This window comes from Poecile atricapillus, chromosome 4, assembly GCF_030490865.1.
Source record: "Poecile atricapillus isolate bPoeAtr1 chromosome 4, bPoeAtr1.hap1, whole genome shotgun sequence".
Taxonomy (NCBI): domain Eukaryota; kingdom Metazoa; phylum Chordata; class Aves; order Passeriformes; family Paridae; genus Poecile; species Poecile atricapillus.
The window spans coordinates 21,716,405-21,738,279 of NC_081252.1; the positions used below are offsets into that span (position 1 = coordinate 21,716,405).

The 21,875-nt window shown below is 41.3% G+C and overlaps 1 protein-coding gene across 2 annotated transcripts in view; it reads left to right on the forward strand.

The window, feature by feature from the left end:
* The window catches only part of ADGRL3 (adhesion G protein-coupled receptor L3), a 481,237-nt gene that overhangs the window by 173,039 nt on the left and 286,323 nt on the right, over positions 1–21,875 (forward strand). For both annotated transcript variants that reach the window (XM_058838032.1, XM_058838033.1), the window contains exon 4: positions 1,822–2,072. In XM_058838032.1, coding sequence (XP_058694015.1) covers positions 2,018–2,072 — 55 coding nt within the window. In that variant the 5' untranslated portion in view covers positions 1,822–2,017. The remainder of the gene's footprint in view (positions 1–1,821; positions 2,073–21,875) is intronic.

A 21,875-nucleotide genomic window follows, 5' to 3' on the forward strand; every position in this document is an offset into this window, starting at 1 on the left:
AATTTGTGACTTCTTCAGTTATACCCAAAACCCTTTTACTGCACCATAATGTTATCTCTTTCTAACAGGCTTAGATTATTCAGAACTGATTCAGTTTAAACAAATAAAAATTGAAAACAAACCTTTGCTCCTTTACTGCCTGACTGAGCTTTTGCTTCAGGGAAGTGTACCTGTGCTTGGATAGCTTCCACCCATCTCTGTATGCCTTTTCAAATTTTGTAGCACAAAAATCTTCTCACTTTTGAAACTAAACAGAGGATGCTATAAAAAAAGCATGCATAAATAACAGCAATGCTGCAGTTTGATGTGTACTGGTAGCCTACTAAAACATAAATGGAAAACTTGATCACTATTTAGAATGTACAATTCAAAATATTCATGAGGCTCTTCTCTATTTAAAAAACAGACTTTTAATATTATTAATGACCTTTTTGATTAGTCCCAGCTCGAACAAAGTTTTAATTTCAAGGATGTCTGTAAAGAAGCCACTTGACTGCAGATTGACCTTGGATTTTTTAGTAACCTCACATACAGAGATGAGAAAAAAAACACTATAGAAACTAAATGCTACATTTCAGTGAACAAATTGCAGGGATAGACTGGGGAGGAGGGTCAAGTGAGAGAATAAAATCTTGGCAGTGCAAGATATATTTATTAAAAAAATGCAGCTTCTTTATAGGCTTTGGTTCAGAACAATATGGGGTTTTATTTAGTTGATCAGTAAAGATAGGAAGCAAAACAAAGGCCACTTTGTCATGCCAGACTTTCAGAAATATACCCACATCACAATGGCATGCAGCACAGTTTTTTCATACAGCTTTTTGGCTCAGACTTGGTTTTGGGTAAGAACAAAAGTTGGCAAAAACAGCTTCTGTGCTCAGAGAAGAATAACGTCTGTTGATCAGAGATTTTTGGAGAGATTTTTAATTAGACCAGTACTGTGAAGACTGCAGAGTCTAAGGAGTTCAGAACTGATATGTAAAGTACTTTTCAATTCCTCATATTTCCTCATAATTTCAAAGCCAGTGGGGAGCTGAGTTTCAAACTGCTGCCGCAGTTTAACTTTGTATAGTTGTTTTTTTCCTGCCAGGTTTGAGTCACCGTGGCCAGTTAGCCCCTTCTGGAGAGATTAAAATGATGGAAAGCTGGAATACGTTCTCCGCTTAAACGAGCGAATGTTTCTATTCAAGCACGGATTCAGATTTCCCCGCGCTTTCCTGTAAGCGCGTGGGATGGACAAGACCATTATTTTTAATTCCACAATAAATAACTGCAGAGCTCAACTAGCACTGAGTAGCTGGCAGTGACTAGAAAGTAGTTGGTTATAGGATAAGGGTGACTTTGGGCTCTGTTTTGGGTTCAAAGCCTGGTCCAGATTCAGTGATTAAAAGCCATACAGGTTGCTTCAAACAAAGAGAGGCTTTTTGGCATATCATCAGTGGAAATACTCCCAAGCTATGTTACTAATCCCACTGCCTGGCCTGGTATCTTGCCCTTAGCATCCACGTCGGAGGCATGACAGAAATGCAAAAGGGAGGGAAAGGTCTTAGCTTTTTTGTTCAAAACTGCTGTCTGGGGCCCTCTTTTGAGAGAGGAAGCAGAGCACTGGTTATCCACCAACTGGTAACTGGTTCTCTGCACAGGCATAAGTTTTAATTCCTATTTTATGTAGGAATGTGCATGCATCTGAAGGGCCAGGGAGTGGGGAAGACACATTTGCCTTTACAGCTGCTGGCAGCAAAGAAACGCAGCAAGACTTGATTGAAAACACCTATCTTACTGTTTAACTAACTGCAGTTTTTTTTCCTTTCTCATTTGTAGGTCGCAGACTCTGGATACTGGCTGTGGGATATTTTTTATTGTTATTACTATTTTTGATTGGGTTTTTTTCCTCCCATTTTGGATGTGAATTGAAGGCCAACAACAGCTGAAGTGTTGGAAGCAAGTGCAGGAGGACTCTCACCTTTTTATTTGAAACCTTGTTTGCTGGGATACTTTCAAGCTCTCCTTCACAGTCATGTGGTCATCACAGCTGCTGTTCTTCACAATGCTCTTAACACCGTTTGCCTATGGTGAGTGAGAGATGGTGTAAATGTGCCTGTGGGAAGGGAAGATAAAATAGCAAGGATTTTGTCTGTCTTTTCCTAATGGTGTGGGTTTTTTTACAGGATGATGATGTCTCTCCCTGCTTGCACCTCAGGTCTTTGAAATTCCCAGGTTACATTATGAGTTAACTAAAACAAAGAACTCTGGTGACACATAAAGGTTTCTTTTTCTGAGCTTAGCTGCTACATTAGACAGACGTTTTATTCCTTTTTCATGGGGAAAAATGGATTTATTACCAATCAAATCAGAGTAGGGTAATGAGAAATAAAGGGAAATCATAAGAACACTTCCCTCCCACCTCCCCTCTTCCTGAAGTGAGCTTCCAATTGTCTCTACCTCCTCCCCTGCAGCAGTACAGGGACACAGGGAATGGGAGTTGTGTTCAGTTCATCACATCTTGTTTCTACTGCTCCTTCCTCCTCGGAGGGAGCAGCCCTCACATTCTTCCTCTGCTCCAGCGTGGGTTTTTCCCAAGAGGTCAAGCGTCCTGCCAGCAAAACCTGCTCCAGTGTGGGCTTCTCTCTGCACAGAGCCACAGCAAGGCTGCAGGGGCACAGCTGCTTCACCTCCGAGGCCTGCAGGGAAATGTAAGTCAGCTCTGCTATGTGGGGCACCTCCTGCTCCTCTTCCTTCATGGGCCTTTTCTCCAGAGCTGTTTCTGTCACAAAGCAGCAGCTTTGTCCCCTCTCTTGGAGATGTTACCCCAGAGGTAACATCTGCTGCGGTCCCTGGTGGGCTCAGCCTCGTCCAGTGATGGGTCTGTCCTGGAGCCAGCTGGCATTGGCTCTGTCAGACATAGGGAAAGCTTCAAGCAGCTTCTCACAGAAGCCACCCTGTAACCAACCTCCCCCTCCCCAAAACCTGGCCGTGCAAATCCAGTACAGAGCTGTAGCAGAAAAATTTGATCTTTTATTAGCCGGGAAAATCTTAAGTGAAATGTGACACATGGAATTCTTTGAAGTAAGATTTTGAGGCCTTTTGGGTTCTTTTGATATGAGAAACCCAAGTACATGCTCTAGAAGTAAGCTGCCAGGTTTCACAAGTGCTGAAGGGTTCAGGAGCTCCTATTAGCAGTGGTGGTTACTGTGCTCAGAGCGAGGCTTTGGAAAATCTGGCTGCTTGATTTTTCTGATGCTTAAATGGAAGGTGAACTCTACCAAGGATTTCATTTTAATTAAAGGCCAGTGGAAGCATGTCTGTATGTACATGACCCCCTGTATGTAAGCTGTGAGCCTCTGCTTTTAAAATATTCATCGGGCTTCTTGAGCTTTACAGCTGATCCTTTGTGTATGTGCTAAGACACTGGAGCAAAATCTTACAGAAAAGAAGGTGATGAAAAAATAAAAAAAATAAAATGGCTGAACATACCTATAGAGCACAACCTGTCTTCTATAACACCTTTGGGGACAAAGTCTATCTGTACTACTGTTCTTCAAGGAAGACTCCTCCTCACTGACTTGAAAATTAGAATGACTGAGTTGACCAGTTAGGGTGGAATGAAAGAGCTATTCAGAAAGGTGCTCTCCAATCTTCTTCAGGAAAGTTAAATGCTAAATGTTTTGTAAATCTTTAAAATTAAGCAGTATTAACAGCTAAAGCAGTTTTTAGTTATATATGCCTATGGCAGTTTTGTTTAAGATTCTCAGTGCCACTGTAGCTGGAAAGTCCTGCCTGATAGTCCCAATAAATGAAAATGTCACAAGTATCTTGGAAGTCATATTATACTACATATGAGCAAATGCCAGAGGTGCAGGAACTATGTCTGGAAATACTTCTACCTTTTATGCTGCTCTCTAGACTAAAAGTACAGGGTGTTTGCTGTGGTGGTTGTGGCAGTCAGTGGTGGTGAATTTGACCATCACACATCTACCCAACACTCACATTACCTGATCAGTTGCTAGTCAAAGTGTGATAGCTGTCTTTGAGCAAGGGAGAGAGAACAGTTCTTTTTCTGAGCCAAAGAACTTAGTCTGGTTTTCCTTGTTCTGATCTCTGAGTGGCCAGGATGCAGCTTCCATCTCAGAACTGTGACATGCTGTTTAAACACATGCCACAACCTCACCTTCCTTATAAAAATAGCCTCGTTAAGCTGCTTTTTTTTTTTTTTCTCAATTTTCCCTTTTAGTAATCCCTTTTCACTGCATACAGAAAGCATTCAGAAATTATGCTTTACAGGAATCAGGCATTTGAGTTCCTCTTTCATGATCTGGAATGACTCTTGTAGTGATTGCTGGAAATGATATGAACTGCTTTTCCAGACTGACCATGCTACATCTCATTCCCTTTTTGAGTTCCCCTACACTGCCTCTTCATCTGTAGTGGTAGCTGCATTACAGACATCTTAGACCAGTAATCTGGTCAATAAATTGGGGAGGTGGTGGTAGTGTTTTGATGTTTTGCAAATTTTTTTGAGGGGGCTTTGGTTTATTTTTTTTGCTTCAGCTATTTCATTTCTTGGAGTACCTTATGTGTCTTGGGCTATGATGACAGGTGTAGAGTCAAAGGGTGTATACTTCAGTGATCTGCAAGATGAAAAGTAATCTTCCAGAATACTGCCATGGTACAATGTCATCTTGTTGATAAGCTGTAGAAATCATAAAAGGGGAAAAGGTCATGAGTCCTTGCATTTCCTCAGTGATAATGTTAATTTGCTGTATCCAAAATGCACAGGCACAGCACTGTCTAGTTCTGCTCAGACTGCTTTGAATCATAGCTCACTGAAAAAATTAAGCCATGTGAAATACTTAAGATAATAATAGATTTGTGTAGTGGGTGTTTTCTCTACTGTTACCCTTGACTTGAACGGAAAATAGCTTACAACTTACGGCACAACCTGGAGCAGTGTAGAAGCCCCCCAAAAGCTATCCCCTCTCCTAAGCTACAGCAAAGCCTGTAAATCCATTTGTTGCCTAAAACTAAACCTATTACACAAAATCAGAGAATTACACAAGATAGACTGAAATAATACCAAGGAATAAAATAAAGCCATCAGCAATAACAATGAAAGCAAAGCCTTTTTCATCTTTTGCAAGGGCTCTGCTAAGGGGACAGGACTTTTGCACCCCTGCCTTCTTTTTGCCCCTCTTTGGAAGCTTTTCCCAAAGCATCCAAAGGTCTGGACCCTGGGTAAGTGCTCCTTGGTTTGTGTTTCTCCCCACGTACACCTGAGCAAACTGATCCTCTTTCCCTGTAGCAGGTGGATTTCCAAGAGGCGTTTTCTGGAATGAGCAGCTGTTCTCTTCCTCAGGCTTCCTCCCCTTGACCCCAAACAAAGCAGACTTCTCTTCACCCAGAAATGAACGCTGTCAAAAGTTCACTTGAAATGAGATAGACATGACAGGCAGCAGCTCAGTTTGCAAGCCTGGAGAGATGTACACCTGCTCTGTCACATTGCTGTCGTGCTCGTGTGTGGCTCAGAGCTGAGATTTAAGACTTCCAGACTGCTGGACAAAAATAATAATAGAAATTAAAGGGATTCAGAGCTGCATGCTGTTAGGAGCAGATCAGGAAGGATACTGCAGCCATTTCTGTGGGATGAAATTTTGCATGTCTCCAAACAAGTAACTTATGTTAGGGTCTGGAAGAGAGCTGAAGGCCTGTTGTATGCAAAGATCTTTATAATCCCATCGGATTAATTTATTATTATTTACTTACAAAATATTTTTTAAGGATTGTACTGCATACATAATTATATGCTGGGCAACAAAGAAGGAGTTATTGTTAATCTGCTTCTTTTAATAATCCAAAAAGGGAAAAACACTTACTTTTCCAATTAAGTAGTAATCTAAATTGCCTAGTTTCTGTTGGAGACTGTTAGAAATGCAATAAAATCAACAGGTGTGGCTATCTATCTGTTTCTTCTGCTGCAAAGCTCTTGCCTTTGCCCTTGTGACATGAGAGTGAGCTGTCAGCATCCTGGATCCTGCTTGGGCAAAGTTCTGGGGTTTGGTTCCTCCTGGTCTCGCAGTTGCTTTGGAGTTGTTTTGTATATATTTTAACCCTGAATTTATTAATGGGTTGCACACTGTTCTCTCCAGATGATCCATTGGGTGTGTTAGTAATTTCTGTGATTGCTTAAATTCCTTAATATTTTCCTTGATATACAATGTGTTTTTTGGGTTAGAACCACATACTTGGCGAAAACTAAGCAAAACTGAAGTCAGAACAAGTTAAACAATAATGTAACCAAAGCCTGGCTGAAATTACAGGGCAAACAATAGGTATCTGTGTCATGATTTTAAGCCCACCTAGCAACCAAGCACGCCACAGATGCTTGTTTGCTTCCCTCCAGCCTCATATATAAATGTGACTCTGTATTTTCATACTGAATCCAAAACACAGCACTGTACCAACTGCTAAGAAAAAATGAACTCTATCCTAGCCAAAACCAGAACAATCTGACATGGCAGCTAAGACAGACTAGGCAAAAGTTATCTGATCCCAGGGGAAGTTGCTAGTGCAGCAAAGTTTCTCAGGTAACTTTGGAGATCAGAGCTAAGTTTAAGCTAAAATAGGTTGTAGTTCAGACAAAGCCTGTCAAGTCCTGGAGCCTGGTATTGTTATGAAGCTTTAGGCCTAATACTGATACTTGACAGCACCAAACTGGCAGGACTGCAGATGCTGCTGGCCCAGTTCTAAACTTAAAAAAACTGGTTGCCTCCAATAATTTATTTATGCAGTCTTGTGGCGTAGCTGTAAAGTGACCTTCCTGCATTTAGGGACAGATGCCATTTTGTCTCTCCATATGAGAATTAGCTCGAGATGGAGCTGAACTAATTTATCATTCCCAGAGTAGGAAATGAAATTTGAAGTCCTTTCAAGTCATTGCAGCTGCAAGGAAGAGAGTCTTGTCTGCTGTCCTGTTCCTGCCCTCTGAGCTTCTGCTCCATCTTTGCAATGCTTCTGGGAGACAGCCGTGGCGAGGGCTGCATCCTTGCGAAAAGATGGCACTCCAAGGTCAGGCTGATCTCTCTAGGCATTAGCAGGTCCAGATGCCGAGCCAGTTTCTGTGGGAACAGTGGAAATATTTATTACTGAACAGCAATGGTAGTTGCCTGGTGACAATGATTCTGTTAAAGCAAGCAGCATTATCTATCTTGGGGGAATATATGATGCTAGCAGGCTGGTCTTTGGTGACAGAGTGCTGTTTAATGTGAGCTGAACATTTGCCTCACTACTATTTTAATACAGTGAAAATACTGTCACTGCTTAAAATACATACTGTGTTTCTTTTATACTTGTACAAGTGTTATGTTAGCTAGTGAATGGTGGATAATTGCCTTTTACTACAATACTCTTTATACAGTCACAATGAAATACAAGATACATGTTTTATTAGTTGTGAAATAGCCAAGTTGACTTCCAGGCTTCTGCCTAACTTCAGTGTTTTAAAGATTAATCATCCTTGAAATATTTATAATGTTTGCTATTCTTGGCAATTTGTATTACCTGCAGCCGTGCCACCTTTTCCATAGTGGAACAAGTGATCGAGGAAGGCTTTTCCTGATAAAAGGAGTTGGCTGTTCTCTGTATAAACTACAGCCCTTTCATTAGCAGCATTACACTAAAATTGAGAGTATTAAGTTCCCCATCTGATGACAGATCAATCTATAAACTGATAGAGGGTGAAATTCAACCTTTTTAAGACTATCCACGATTTAATTCTTGCTTAAGCCATTACGCAGTGCAGAGGTCTGTGTGTGGACCCACTTCTTTCATGTCTAAATTTCACACCAAATAAAGAGGGAGATTTTAAACGGGTTTTCTCATAATGTGGGTTTTTTTTTCTTTGGTTTTTGGCAACTGTGTCTGCTCACAGAATCTTCCTGCTACAGGGAGGAAACAAAACCTTTTACCCCCAGGGGTCCATATCAGGACTAGGGCTATTTAATATCTTCATCAGTGGCACAGACAGAGGGATCAAGTGCATCCTCAGCAAGTTTTTTGTAGACACCAAGCTGTGTGATGCATTGACATGCCTTAAGGATGGAATGACATCCTGAGGGATCTGAGCGAACCCGAGAGAAGCGGCCATGGGAAGGTGATGGTGTTCCACAAAGCCAAAGAAAGTCTTCACTGTGAGGATGATGAGGCACTGGAACAGGTTGCCCAGAGAAGCTGCATATCCCATCCTTGGAAGTGTTCAAGACCGGGTTGGGTGGGACACTGAGCAGCCTGGTCTAGTGGGAGGTGTGCAGGGGGGTTGGAACTGGGTGATCTTTAGTCCCTTCCCACTCTAAACGTTTGATTACGTTATGTTTTGTTTTTTTTTTTTACATTATTAAACCGTATTACATTATGGTTTGATACACCTTGCATGTTTTTAACATGCATGGTGTATGTCAGCAGGGTGTGTGGGTTTCTTTCTGAACTGCAGAGACAGAAAACATGCTTGCCCTCATAGCAGCAGGAGGGGGTAAGCTGTGTTACCTTTCTGCACTGCAATATCTGATGCTTCTGTCATTTGTAACAATTTCCCGACAAGACTGATTTCTGTTCTCTGGTGGCCAACTTTGAGCTCTGATTTTTTCAAGTGTTAGCCAAGCCATAAGATGTGACAGCATGTGAATTACAGTGTAGTAATTCCCACCCAGCACATTCAGACACAAAGATGAAGGCCAAATGGCCTCTGTGCAGTCAAGTGTGAATTATTGTGCCATAATTTAATTCCTATTATATTTTACTGTGATTGTAAAAATGTTTTTATTAGTGAACTTCTTTAAGAGAAGTCACTTTCTAAAAAACAGAATTGAAAAGTGCAATGCTGAACTTCTCACAAAGAGGTGTAAATAGCTTTATGCAATAAGGAATTCCGTTAAATCCTGAAAAATTGTGTTTGTGTAGTTAATAACCCTAGGTAATGAATAGGTGTCAGGGTGCAGACATCTGCTGTCTAAAAAGCTGACCTAACTCTAAGTATTCATTTTGTATCAGCTGCCGGGCAGTTGCTAAGTAGGATGATTAGGTTTCTTTGTTTCTGACCTAGGCTTGATTTGATCTGGAAACCTTAGCTTGCAGCCAGTCTCTTGAGCCTTCCAATCTTCTCCCAGTTCAGGCTATACCAATGTAATATCTGCTGCATTTGGATTTGGTCCAAGCGAGTGCTGAGAAAAAGGACAAGGTGGTTTGGTGGCAGCAGTTTGGAGGAGCATCAGAAAGGATCAGGCTGATATGTTGGGGGAAAAAATAAACCAACCTGAAAACAGCTTGGGTGAGTGGTACTGGAGATGTAAAATAAAAGGGCCATGAATGCCTTAAAAGTCTTTCTTAGTCTTCATTTTCCTTTGTCTTTCTACAAACCTTTAGGGTTTGTTTTGACTTTGTTTTTGTTTTTTTAATTGAAAAGTCAAAGCTCATGCAGTTAAGAGGGCTTAAAGGTTACCAGGCAAAAACCTTCTTCCCAATGAATAGTTTTTAAAGAATTAAGAGCAGCCATGTGCTTGAAATGACAGGATCTCTGGGGTATTGCCTGGCTTTCTGTTGGGATTCAGGAGGATACTGAAATTATCCAACCATGCTGATCCAGGTCCGCTTCTTTTGTAGAAGTTCCTGGCTAGCAAGTACTGTTAGATGGTCCTGTTCCTCACTAGACCTTGTCAAAGCTAAGCACAGAATAAATAAGGGATTGCTAATAAAAGGGGATACTTTCAAGGAAGTTACTCTGTGAATAAGTTTTACTCAGGTTCTCAGCAAGCTACAGCTCATCAGGGTATTGATGGGGCCAAAGCTGTTTCACTTCTGATGGATATATGGGTATTAAGAATAGCATCCTAATGGAAAACCACAGTAATTTTCCATGTAAGTGATGCAATTACTGTGGTTTGGCATTAGATGTAAATACTTCAAAAAACCAGACCAAACCAAAAAACCAAATGAAAATGAAAAAGCAAGCAGAAGTCTTGCCTTTTCCAATTAAACATGGGAATGATCTCTCTATATATCCTTTTGGAGTTAATAATCCTAAGCAACCAGGACTGAAAAAATGTAGTGGATCAAGGCTGACTGATGTAGGTAAAGGCATCCCTTAGCCAATACCTGGAGGGACCATGGAGCACCAGGAACATTTTCACATCTGCAGCTTTTCTACAGAAAGACACCTCTGCATGAGAAGACACCTTGTCCTGGGTCTTCCTGGACATGCAAGATAGTCCAGAAGGACTGGGTTTTGGGACAGGCTGAGGTCGAATGAGGCTGGTGCAGTAAAGAAAGAGCAGCAGAAGTGGCCTGCTTCCCTTTCCTTATCCTCATGAATAGGGGAGATAACTGCCCACCCATTCCCCATTTGTTTTCACCTATTGCATCATTACCTTAATTTGGCTAATTGCTGATTCCTATCTACTTTGTTCGTGCTAAGCTTCCAGATAAAACTCTTTCTTCTGAAAGCCCAGGAAGCTGCCAGGCCTTGGAGAGATCCTGACATTCTGGGCTAATTAAAGGGGTTTGGTGGGTGAGGCTGTGCATCCATTCCCCCAGTGAATGGAGAGGTGCAGGACCAAAGGACATCCTTACAGACAAAGCAGGACAGAGACATCCTTTCCAGCAGAGAGGGTGGAAGCCCAGGTTTTCTAAGTGCAAAAGCTTGCGGCGCCCATCCTTTCCATGCAGCAGGAACACCTCTTTTCTGGATGTGAAAATTTGTGGGATTGCCCACAAATGGGTTGTCATTTCTCTTTTCTTTCTCTAATAACTTCAGCTAAGCTTAAACAGTTGGAGTTGGTTAGAAAAAAAAAAAAATCTTCTGAGAGTTTTTTGGCCCTAGTTTTCTCATACATTTAAGCTGGGCATGTTGAAGTACTCTAAGCTAAAATGAGAAAAGAATGACAGGCAATGAATTATGGCCACCTGCATTCTTGCACCTCCTCCTCAGTTGCTGCTAACCTGCTCCCACAAGATCTGGGCAGACCTGCTGTTTCCCTGTTAGGGAGAGCACCCTTTGCCCAGCAAAAACCGTAAGAAACAGCTCTTCATTGCAAATGAAACTGCTGATTCCCCAGAAGATGTCTCTAACATCCATTTTATCAACTGCACTCATGTTGAATGAATCTTAGAACCATATGATGTTTATTACCCCATGGCATATTTACTGTTGTTCAGTTGTTTCCTTTATTGATCATGATTTTTTTGAATTGGATATGTTTGGTGATGTGGTTTTATTTGAATTTGGAAGACATTTCCTGCTTCTTAATGAGCAACTCATCTGGGAAAGATGCTGTGGTATGGGAAAAAATTAAAAGCATGTCAGAGACTTCAGTAGATTTTCCTCATTTGGAATTTCCCTGATTTTATCAAACAGTTTTGTGCTGGGCAGCCTCCTTGGAATATCCCTCTCAGTGCCTGGCAGGATGATCCTTGTTCTGTCATGGTTCTGCTCCAAGCTGTGGGATGTGCAATGGGTTTTTAGCCAGCATCACACAGATGCTGCAATCTGCCTGGGATGGTGGGTTTTTAGTTACAGTGCAGTACTGAATGCATCCCAGAAACTCAAGGAATTATGATCACAGCAGCATATACTTCTGTATATTCCCTTGTGCTTTGCTGTGTTGGGCTGCTTTCTGCAGTGCTTGATAGTGGTGGGTGCCTTGTTACACATCCTGAGGTGTAAGTTTGTTTCCTGTAAGACTCACAGGTGCTAAAAATCCTTCCCAAGAGAGTCTGTGCGTTAGAACGGGCACAGGAAGAGCTAGGGACTAGAAATATGGAATTTTGTTAACTGTCACTCCCTCCTATAACATAATCTGTGGAAATTGAGATGCCTGATGGATTTTAGAAGCTCAGTCAAATTGTCGCCTGTTCTTAAGTCTCCAGAATGTGGAGCCATAACTAAATATAGCATTTTAATACTGAGTTCATTTAATCACAGAATCACTCCATCAGAAGAGACCTTCCAAGATCATTGAGTCCAACCCATGCCCTAAAGTTCACCCCATGCTGTAAGTGTTTTTGGGATCTGATCCAAATCCCATGGCAAGTTGGTGATTCCATGTAAATGCAGTCTGAATCCTGTTTGCTCAGCCCAGAGGGTTACTTTGGGAAAACCTAGAGTAACATATAGGAGAGTGTAGTCTGGGCTAATCTCTCAAATCTTAGTGCTTGCAGTGAGTTCCCTAGATTGTGGGCTGCTCCCCTGCACTGAGAGTTACAGCACTGTGCTTGGTCCTTATTCTCTTGGTAGACGGATCCCTTTCCAGCTCTTCTAGGAACAATTAGAAATCCATCAGTGCTGCTGATTTAAATGAGAATTTGTTTTAGTTCCCACCCCACTCTTCTTGTGGAAGATCTGTCTCCAACTTTTAATTCACAGTGTCTTGTTTCTATTACTGAAATGCTGGAGGCTGCAGTAAGGGCTTATTTAGTATCAGGGGAGCAGATGACAAAAAGGAAACTGGCTTTGGTATGTCAGTCTCGTGCAGTGGGGTGGAGGGGGAGATGTGCCTGTTGGCTTATGAGCAAGGCACTGTGGCTGGCTGTGCTACTCGTGTCGGGCTGGAGCTGGAAGCTTAGCGCTCTTCCAGCCAAGGGTGTGCATGAGCAAGCCCCTGTGGCAGTGTCTCTGCAGGCAGAGAAAAACCGTGGTGCTGCTCCACACCAGCTACACGGGGGCTGCTACTAAACCCTGCCAGCTGCTGCTAGCTGTGCATTTCTCCAGAGGCATCCTCTTCCTCCCTCTGTGTCTGCTCCTTTGCTGGAGCAGGGCAGTCGGCACCGGGGCTAGCTGGTGGTCCTGGGAACACACATCCCCTTTATTCCTCCACTCTGAAAGACAGACTCATGGCCAAATCCTATTTATCACCTCCAACTGTATTTTGCCAGCATCGCTGCTCAATTCTGTGTACATGTAATTGTACATGTTTTCAAGGAAGGAAAACAATTGTAATGTTTTCAAGGAAGAATGCCTGATTGTAAGAGTTGTAGGAAAATCCAGGTCACTTGATTTTATTTTTCTGTGTGTGTTGATATGCATATGAGGATGTATATGTGTTTTAAATGTAATTTTTGTACTGTATATATAAATAAACCCTGGTCTGTCTAAACTTGGAATAATGCAAGGAACATTTGACATGCCTTCGTGTTTTTGTCATGACTTGAAATCCAACCTGTCATCAGAATTTGTAATCTTATAGGCATGTGCAATTAAAATCTTACTATTAGATATTGCTCTGGGGGAATTCTGAGGGCTAAAAAAATCTAATAGTATTTAGTTGTTTTCCTTAATTTGATTTGGGGGAAAAAAAATGCCCTTTTGGCCAAATGCCAAATACATAATGAATTCCTATCACCAGCAGCCACCTTAAGAGTTTCTGAGCCCTGGTCACAAAAGTGCTTGGAAGTCATGTGTTACAGTATCAGACAGCCATAAAAAACCAAGTTCAAAAAAACTCCAACTGGCTTACCTTTATCATAAAACGAGTCTGGGCCTAAACTCTGGGAGCTCTTATTTGTAAGAAGCTGTTTTGGTGTATCTTTAGCAGTGCCACCTGTCCAGACACAGAGCAGTTGTCGCAAGGTACTGCAAGCACATCCTCACATTCTGACAGCTGCAGTCCTTGTTCCAGGTCGCATACCTGAATTCACAGGAGCCTAAGATTAAAGAGCTGGAAGACAGTAAGATGGAGGAGATGAGGCACAAAATGGATGAACCTATAGTCTCTGTGCAGCGTCCTTGGGGTTCTTAATTAAAAACAGCATCGAGAATGCTGTTTAGTAGAAACCCAAATGGCTTATACTATTTTCTCTCTGCTGTGATTTGTGGCACTGGTGCCAAAATCTTCCTAGCGGGCCCCAGAAGGTAGGACTGCTCTATTTTGATGTCTGGCTTGATGAGGATTCCCACTTTGTCCTGTGTATTCTGCCCTGATAATGCTGGCTGTCCCCCATCCACCTATATAATACATGAGCTCTTCCTGGCTTCTCTCAGTAGGATGTTGAATTGTGGTCTTTCTCCTCTAAACAGCCAGCAGTTCTTGCAAAGCATAGTAACTTAATTATTTAGGGCCTGCACTGATTAGCCTCAGTGCATCTTGAGGCTAGGCAGACTCTCAGCTGTGGAACATCTGGTGACAGCCCTGTTTCTCAGAGCCGTAGCCCTTGCACAGATACAGTGCCTTTCTTTTTTGGATAGTAAATATATGACAGATGTGAAATTCTCCAGCTCTTGGGGGAGTGCTTACATGTTGAATTTCATTATCCCTTGTTGGCCAGTTGGCAAAATGCAATCAAGAATAACTTCTGAGGAGAGCTGGTGTATCCAGTATCACTCTGGAATGCTATTATGGTGGGAAGCTTAGGGCACAGAAAAGTTGATACAAGGATATGAGATCAGTCTCTCTACTCTAGCACTCACGAAAATGCAGTGAGTTAAAAAGGATGAACTCAGAAGTCAAAGGGAGTTGTTGGGTATGAACCTCTCCAAGAGTTAGACTCACAACCACTATAGGGGCCAAGTCCATTTTAATATGTTTCACTGCAGTGTGTGATTTTTATTCTTGTTTTATTTATTTATCATTTTCCTTTTTGCTAGTTTGCATTGGGATATGGCAGTCTGAGTATCTTGGGGACGTTGTAGCTGCAGAGCTGTCAAATGTTCCCTAGTTTTTATGGATACCTTTACTGATGGTTATGTAGTAATAATGCACCTCTAGAGCATTATGTGTGAAGCCAAATACACATATGAAATGGTTAGTAACCAGATATACTACCTAGAAAGCAATAGAAATAGCAGCTAAAGCTGTGGGAAAGAGCTAAGTAGAGCTGAAAAATAATAGTAATGAAAGGTATTTTTCCTGTGGCAACCTGAGTGAATGTTTATAAAGCAGAATACCTGGCTTTGACAATATTAAAAAAAATATATAAAAATCTATTTTGGCACAGTTTGCTGTGATGCCTCTGGTGAGTTCTCATGGCTTCGTGTTTGTGGTGCTTTCTCCTGGTTGGGCTCCTTGTCTGAAGAGTGGAGGTGCCAGGCGTGGCAAAATGAGGGTGATAAATGCAGGGTCTGCTCAATTTTTGAGCAGAGAGGTTGATTGAGCTCAGCTTTTATTGGATTGCAGGGCTGAAAGCAGTCTTAAGAGAAAATCATGCCAAAAAACTGAGAAAGCTATTTACTTCCTGATAGTAAAATGATGCTATTGTACTGCAGAGGGAATGATGGGCTTTTCTTATTATAAAGATCCTGGAATAAGTTCCTAACATTATTTTTTCCTTCCCTCACCTTAATTTCCCTTCCTGCTTCCCAAACAAGGAGTGAAGAACTCACCACCCCATCCCCCCCACTTAAAATACCAACCCAACAGATCATCTTGTCTGGGGAGAATTGTCACTGTTCCTCAGAGACTGTCTCCAGGGTAATTTTGTTTGCAGCATCCTCGAGGGGATGCTGCCCTTCAGATGTTCTTCTGGGAAACAAAGATTTTGCCTCATGCCCTCAAATACATCACATTATAATCCTTTGAATGTATCTGAGCACTCACTTGAACCCTGCAGAACGCACAGGACTGTCATGCCAAAGTAGGGCAGGACTGAATAGGTGTCAACAGGATGTCTTGCTAGCAAATGTAGCCGCTTATGTATTGAAATAGATGTGCAGTGAAGCAAGATACTGGCTTGAATACAGAGGTATCCGGTTTAAAAGCACTCTTTGTTTCAAGAGCTGTGCTGTTCAGACCAGTTCCTCTCTTCGTTTTGTTCCTTGCTGAGTATTAATTGATGGCCAGTTAACTAATTGACTCCCTTTCCAATGGGGGACTGTGGTAAATAATTTATTGCTTGACTTGGAGGTTGTGTGATGGCTTGGGGTTGTTGGTGTGGCGCTTTCAATCTGTCCGTTTAGCAGGAAGAAGGGGACATAGGAAAGAATCTTAACTCTTTTCCTGCAACTTCAGTGCACATCACACATTGACATCAGGATGTCTGGCGTACCTGTGTCCAATGCAGAAAGATCTGATAAGTCAAAAAATTTATCAGTCCCTGTACTTAGAAAAAATTGTAGATTTCTGTTGTGGTCTTTGAGTAAGTTGCTAGTCAAATAAACTTTTTCATTCTGAAAAGACAGCTTGTTTCATGGGCAAAAGAAGTAAGGGAAAACAGATTCGTATATTGGATTCTTTCCTTCATTGTAGAAGGTAGTGTGGGGCGTCTCCTCTACTGGAAGGCTCCTCACTTTCATGAAACTTGCAGAAGTTGAATTATTTATGCTCTTTTTCCTTTTTTGCCAGATGGGATTCCAAATGGAACAAGAGGCTAAATGTGGTTAGGAGGATACCGTGCAGCAGACACGATCGACAAGATTGATCTACGTGATCTCACATTAGCTCCAATACCCTTGGAGAACAAAACAAAAATCATCCCTTCTGGTACCCAGTTGGTTTGTCACTGCCTGCTGCTTCCTTGTGTGGATGGCATCTGCTGGCCCAGCTTCCCCTGCATTAGCAAGGTTGAGGAGAACTGTAGGGCCTTGAATATCCGAAGCCAGCAGTGAGGGAAATGCGGGCTGTCCGTGCAAGCAGGCAGGTTCTGTCTGGAGACCTGGTACAGCCATGTGCTTCATGTGAGCACTGCATGAACTGTGTTGCAGTATTAGCTGGTGATGGCATGTAGTCTGTCACTAGCATTTCTGGCTGAGAAGAACAGGGATGCTGTGGGGGTCTTTTCACACAGGTGGGGTCTCTGAGGCAAATGCTATGGCACCATTACAATTATGTAATAATGCTGTTGAAATAAAACCCTATAGGGTGCTATTACAGATGTGGCTTCACTTTCACAAAGTTTCTGGACTTAACACCGCTTTCCTTAATTTGACACCTTTTTTCCAAACAGAATATACAAAGGGTCCTTAAATTACACTGTGAATGAAGAGCTTTAGAGTAACCAGGCACAGTAATGTCTTTAAATGAAAGCACAGTGTTGTTTCAGTCTGGGGTTTCACATTTACCTTTCAAATGCTTTTAATCTCTACACTGCAAATTTGACAGATGCCTTTTATTGGTAGAACACTTTTCATCTACCTGACCTAAAGGACACAGAGTTTATTTGCATTTAGGCAGGAGTTTGCAGCACAGTGAATTAGCAGTAAGCCGATACTATGGTTCTTGTGGTTTTTTTTTTAGACTTCCTTTGTATTCTTTTGGATCATAACTCAAGTGCCTTAAATTTCACATATGTAGAATGTATCAGTGCTGATTTGCAATGCAGACATGTGGTCTGCTGTGTACCCCATAGATATGCAAGGTACTATTGGTGTTTGTATCCTGTGCTATTTTTATTTTCTTCCACCTTTGATTCTGCTGCTAGTACAACGTTAAATCTGCAAAAGCTATAACAAAGAAAATGTGAAATATTAAAATGCAAGAGTCTTTGGCATGGTGAATCTGACTAGATATCCCACACTGCTGAGGTGCTCTAACTTTATCACAGTTGTACTCTAAAGCCTTAAGAACCAGAAACAGCTTGCTGGATAATTGTGGAATATCTAGCACAATATCTTGGCAGGCTTGGTAGTTTCTAGTATGCTTCATTTTTCATTTCACTTAATCTTCCTAGTGCCAATGTCTATTCCTATCAGTCAGGTGTTGCTATTCCATTTGCTTTGTGGTGGTGATATGATCAACTTTCAGAATTGTGGTTACAGCTCCAGTCTCCCAAAGGTTACTTAGCTGCAGGAGGGAAACAAAGAATTGTCACAGCGCTGCTGTAAGTCTACCCCTGGGGATGCTGTGTAGCATCATCAGGAATGGGCACTGCCCTGTCCCCTGTCCGCTGGATGAGGATTGATTCCTGAGCCCATTGGGGTGTGTTTCATGTGGGACCCTCCTTGGCACCAGGTGCTTTCTTCTGGGTCAGTCTTCAGGTAGGGTAGAAGGCAAAGAACAGCAACTATAAAACTCTTACGCCCTGGCAATTTCTCTCCCTTTTCACCTGCCCTCAGAGGATTTATTTTTTCGTTGATTAATCCATTTATTTTCAAAATGGACTGCCTACTTGTTCTGGCTGGTCTAGGATGATGATGAATTGAGGAGGCAGTCATTTTCAAAATAACATTCTACTGGCGTCATTCCTTGCTCTAGGTGATACTTTTTTGCCTGGTGAATAGAGTGGTGTCTAAATAGGAGCAACAGCTGGTCTCTGTGTGCATCACTAGAGATGGGAAAGGCATATGGTACAGGAGATACCCTTTCCCAAGGAGCTGAGATAAAATCTGCTAAACTTGACCTTGTTCACAGCATCCTAATGCTGGCTGAGGTCTAAGCTATTCCTTGCTCTTTTTCTACCTCTGTGGAGAATGTTCTTTGGGTATATCCAAGAAAATTATCCAGGAAAAAATATTTAAGTAAATCCTTCTCTTAAGGGATTTTATTAAGTATTTCCCTAGTTTTGGATTAGCTAATTTAATAGTTGGCAGTGTTGCTGTCAGCAGCAGTGTACACTCACAGATCCCTGTTAAGATGCAAATAGTTACTGCAGCTCTTGATGTTAGAGACACTGTGAAAACACTGGAACCTTCCACACAAGGAATAATTCACTTTATTCATGATGTTAATGTTAAAAAAAAAAGTAATTAAAAATCCTCTTTGTTTTGAGGTTTGACATTTTTCTTACTGCAGCATGATTTTTCCCATCAGAACCAGCTGTTGTCTGAGTTTTGATGGAGACATTCAATATGTGCTTGTTAAGAAAACTCTTTGTCATTGGGAGGGCTCCTGGAAACCTCTTACCTTTCATATGCCATCGGTGGATGGAAAAAATTAAATGCACATGAGCAAATGGAGTATTAGTGTTTGATGGCCAGGCCAGATTTTTAGCAATATAAGAAGAAAATGTGATTTCAGTCATTTTGGGATGGGAAATCAATTTTCTAACTAATGGGACACTTCTAACTAGAGGAAAACTCTTGACTAAAACCAGCTTGGATTAAATTGTATTTCATTGTAAATCCACATGGAATGAATGAAATGTTTCATTTTTACTTTTTAGGGGGTTGTTTTTTTTGTTTGTTTGTTTGTGATTTTTTTTAATAATGTTTTAGCCTAATTTTCTTCTGAGTTATTTTAAAATAAGCTTTCAGAAGGTATTTAATGACTTTAGGACTGCTTTTGGGTGACTAAAGTATTTAAATGAAAAAAAAAGATAAGTTACTGTGTTAGGCAGAAAAAATAATCTCCTGCATCACTGAATTTTATCATCATCATTGAGTTTCATCTTGAGATATTTTGTAGAATGCCTTGTGATATGCAGTGTTTTTTTTAAAAGACCCACTGTGTAGAAATAAGTGAGTACCTTAGACTATCAACTTCTGCTTAAAAATAAAAAAAAATTGTATTTCCCTCAAATTTAGTGCAGGGAGCCTTTTGATAATGTGATTTAAAGTTACTGCCTCTTTAAAACAAGTAAGAATTTGACTTTGATGACTACAAACCTGTGTTCTGTGAAGTTCTCTGGTTTCCTGCTTGCCTCTTGTGAGGTTCATGCTACTCATTAACTGAATAACAATGAGCACTACATGGAAAGGGTTATGGTCCCAGGAGAGAGACTTCCTTGGAGGCACTGCCTGCATCTTTCTTAACCAGAGCTATATTGAGTAATCATTTAGGCTATAAAGGACAAGTGAGGTTGGTAGTGAATGCAGTTAAGTAGTAGGAAAATCTTCCTTACACAGCTGATTTGACTGGGCTCTTGTGGGCAAAATTCTTGATCCTTCAGTCACTTTTCATGCTGCTTGCTTTTTCCTGCATTGCTGTCTTCTTATTCTTCTTCAGTGAGCCCCTTTCCCTCTCGCTGACTTGTCACTCTTGCTGCTCCTTGAAGGGCTGCTGGCAGAAACGTGAGTGGGGTCAAGGGGCTGAAACAACCAGGAAAAAGTGATGAGCTTTGAAGGAGATTGGAGATTACAAGATTTTGAAAGTAATTAAAATTACATAAAATTGCTTGTCTCAGGAGGGTGAGACAAACGCTTTCAAATTTAGGCTTGTGCTGTTTTGGGCAGCACCTGAAGAATACATTCAGTTGATTTGACATCATGGGGTAGTTTAGTAATTGAACACTTCCACCCACTAGTGTGTGATGCCAGTTGTTGTTGTCGGTGTATAGCAGGTTTTGGGGAGCTAGAGCAAAGGCAAGCAGAACATAACAATGTAGTGATTGCAGGGCAACTCTTTCATCAGCTCTAGTTACACACTAGAAGACAATAAATACGTTGTAACTGGGCAGTAGCTAGAACCAAATATACCTGAGGAGCAGATGGGAATGTTTGGGGTTTATTTTTTGGTTACTAGACAGATTATTTTTCAGTCTTGACTGCTTAGGCTGGTGTGTGCAGGAGAACAGGTTTTTCAAGCACAAGAACAGCTTGTGTCTTGCAAAGAGGTAGCAAGCTTGCAGACCACTCATCCTCCTGGGTTTCACATTTTCTGAGGTGATTTGCCCTTCACTTCTAAATGTTCTTTTACACCTATTGTAAGACCAAATTGGCCAGAGTGACTTATCCAGAAGAATGGATGGTTTCAGGAGAAGGCCCTGAAGGCTTTCATGGTCTGCAGTGTATGATCAATACTCTCCACTCTCCCTGGGCACCAAATTCATTCTTTCATGCGATACACTGAGTGTAGCTTTGGGTGACTCGGACTGTTGTGTCAAGTGACAGCAGCACATCTAAGCTTTAGACTTAAGAGACAGCAAAAAATTCAAATCTGAATAACAATAACAATACTAATACTATCCTTTTCCTTTTAATATATTATTTTCCCCCAAATTCTGTGTACAGGTGGCTGCAACATATATTTGTTTCAGATGCATCTGAATGTAGAATTGTGTTGGTGCTATTAACTTCCTCTGTCTTGAAATATCAGTATTTATTGTAGCTCACAAACAGTGGGGGACAGTGGGATGCTGTCAGAAGACTCATGGAAAAATGCAGGTTTTTAATGCTAACCAGCTTGTTGGGGAAAAAAAGTATGGAAGCACCTTGTACATCAACATCAAAGGAAAGATGTCAGAAAGGTAAAGGAGTGCAGCCTGTGCGTATTTGTCAACATAGATGTCTCTAGAAGTCTATTATTAATTAGGAAAGTGTTCTACTACAAATTATGAAAATTAGCAGGAGACTGATTTCAGTTACTCTTGTTTGTTCTCATTAACACTTTAACATAATGTGCACTTCAGTCAAATGAAGAATGGAACCTTTTTGGTGCTTTTTGAGAATGCCTCAAAAAGGACCTTGATTTATATTTTACTTTTTAGCCTAATTAAAACTGATGATTAAAACATGCAAGTCCCTTAAGATGACTGTGCTAAACTGATTTTTTTTTTTAATAAGCTGAATAATGTTTAATGTTCAGGCTAAAACTGTCTGAAAATAGAATTACAGCATCTCATTATGTTTTGTATTTAAACTTAAGTAATTAACATCAACACCACCACTGACTGTGGTTATTATTGTGGAAGGTCATACACAGTTACTAAAATCACACATGAATGACTGTTCAGAAACACACGTGGCTTGCATCTCCCAATACCAGGTAACAGGGTGGCAGCTCTTGTTTCACTGTCTCTGTGTTTTCCCAGGATTTCATCAGACCTGATGTGTTCCTGCAGGTTTGGGGAGGTGCAGTCAGTGTGTGTGCCGAAGGGCCCCACTGAGCTTTATCTCTGTAGAGTCAGCCAGTGACGGGAACAAAGGAACTGTGACAGCAGACATCTGATGTGACATCTTGTGGTTTTGGTGGCTGGACATTGTGCTCTTCCAGGGTAATTTCCAGACTCAAGCTGCCTTTACACACTGA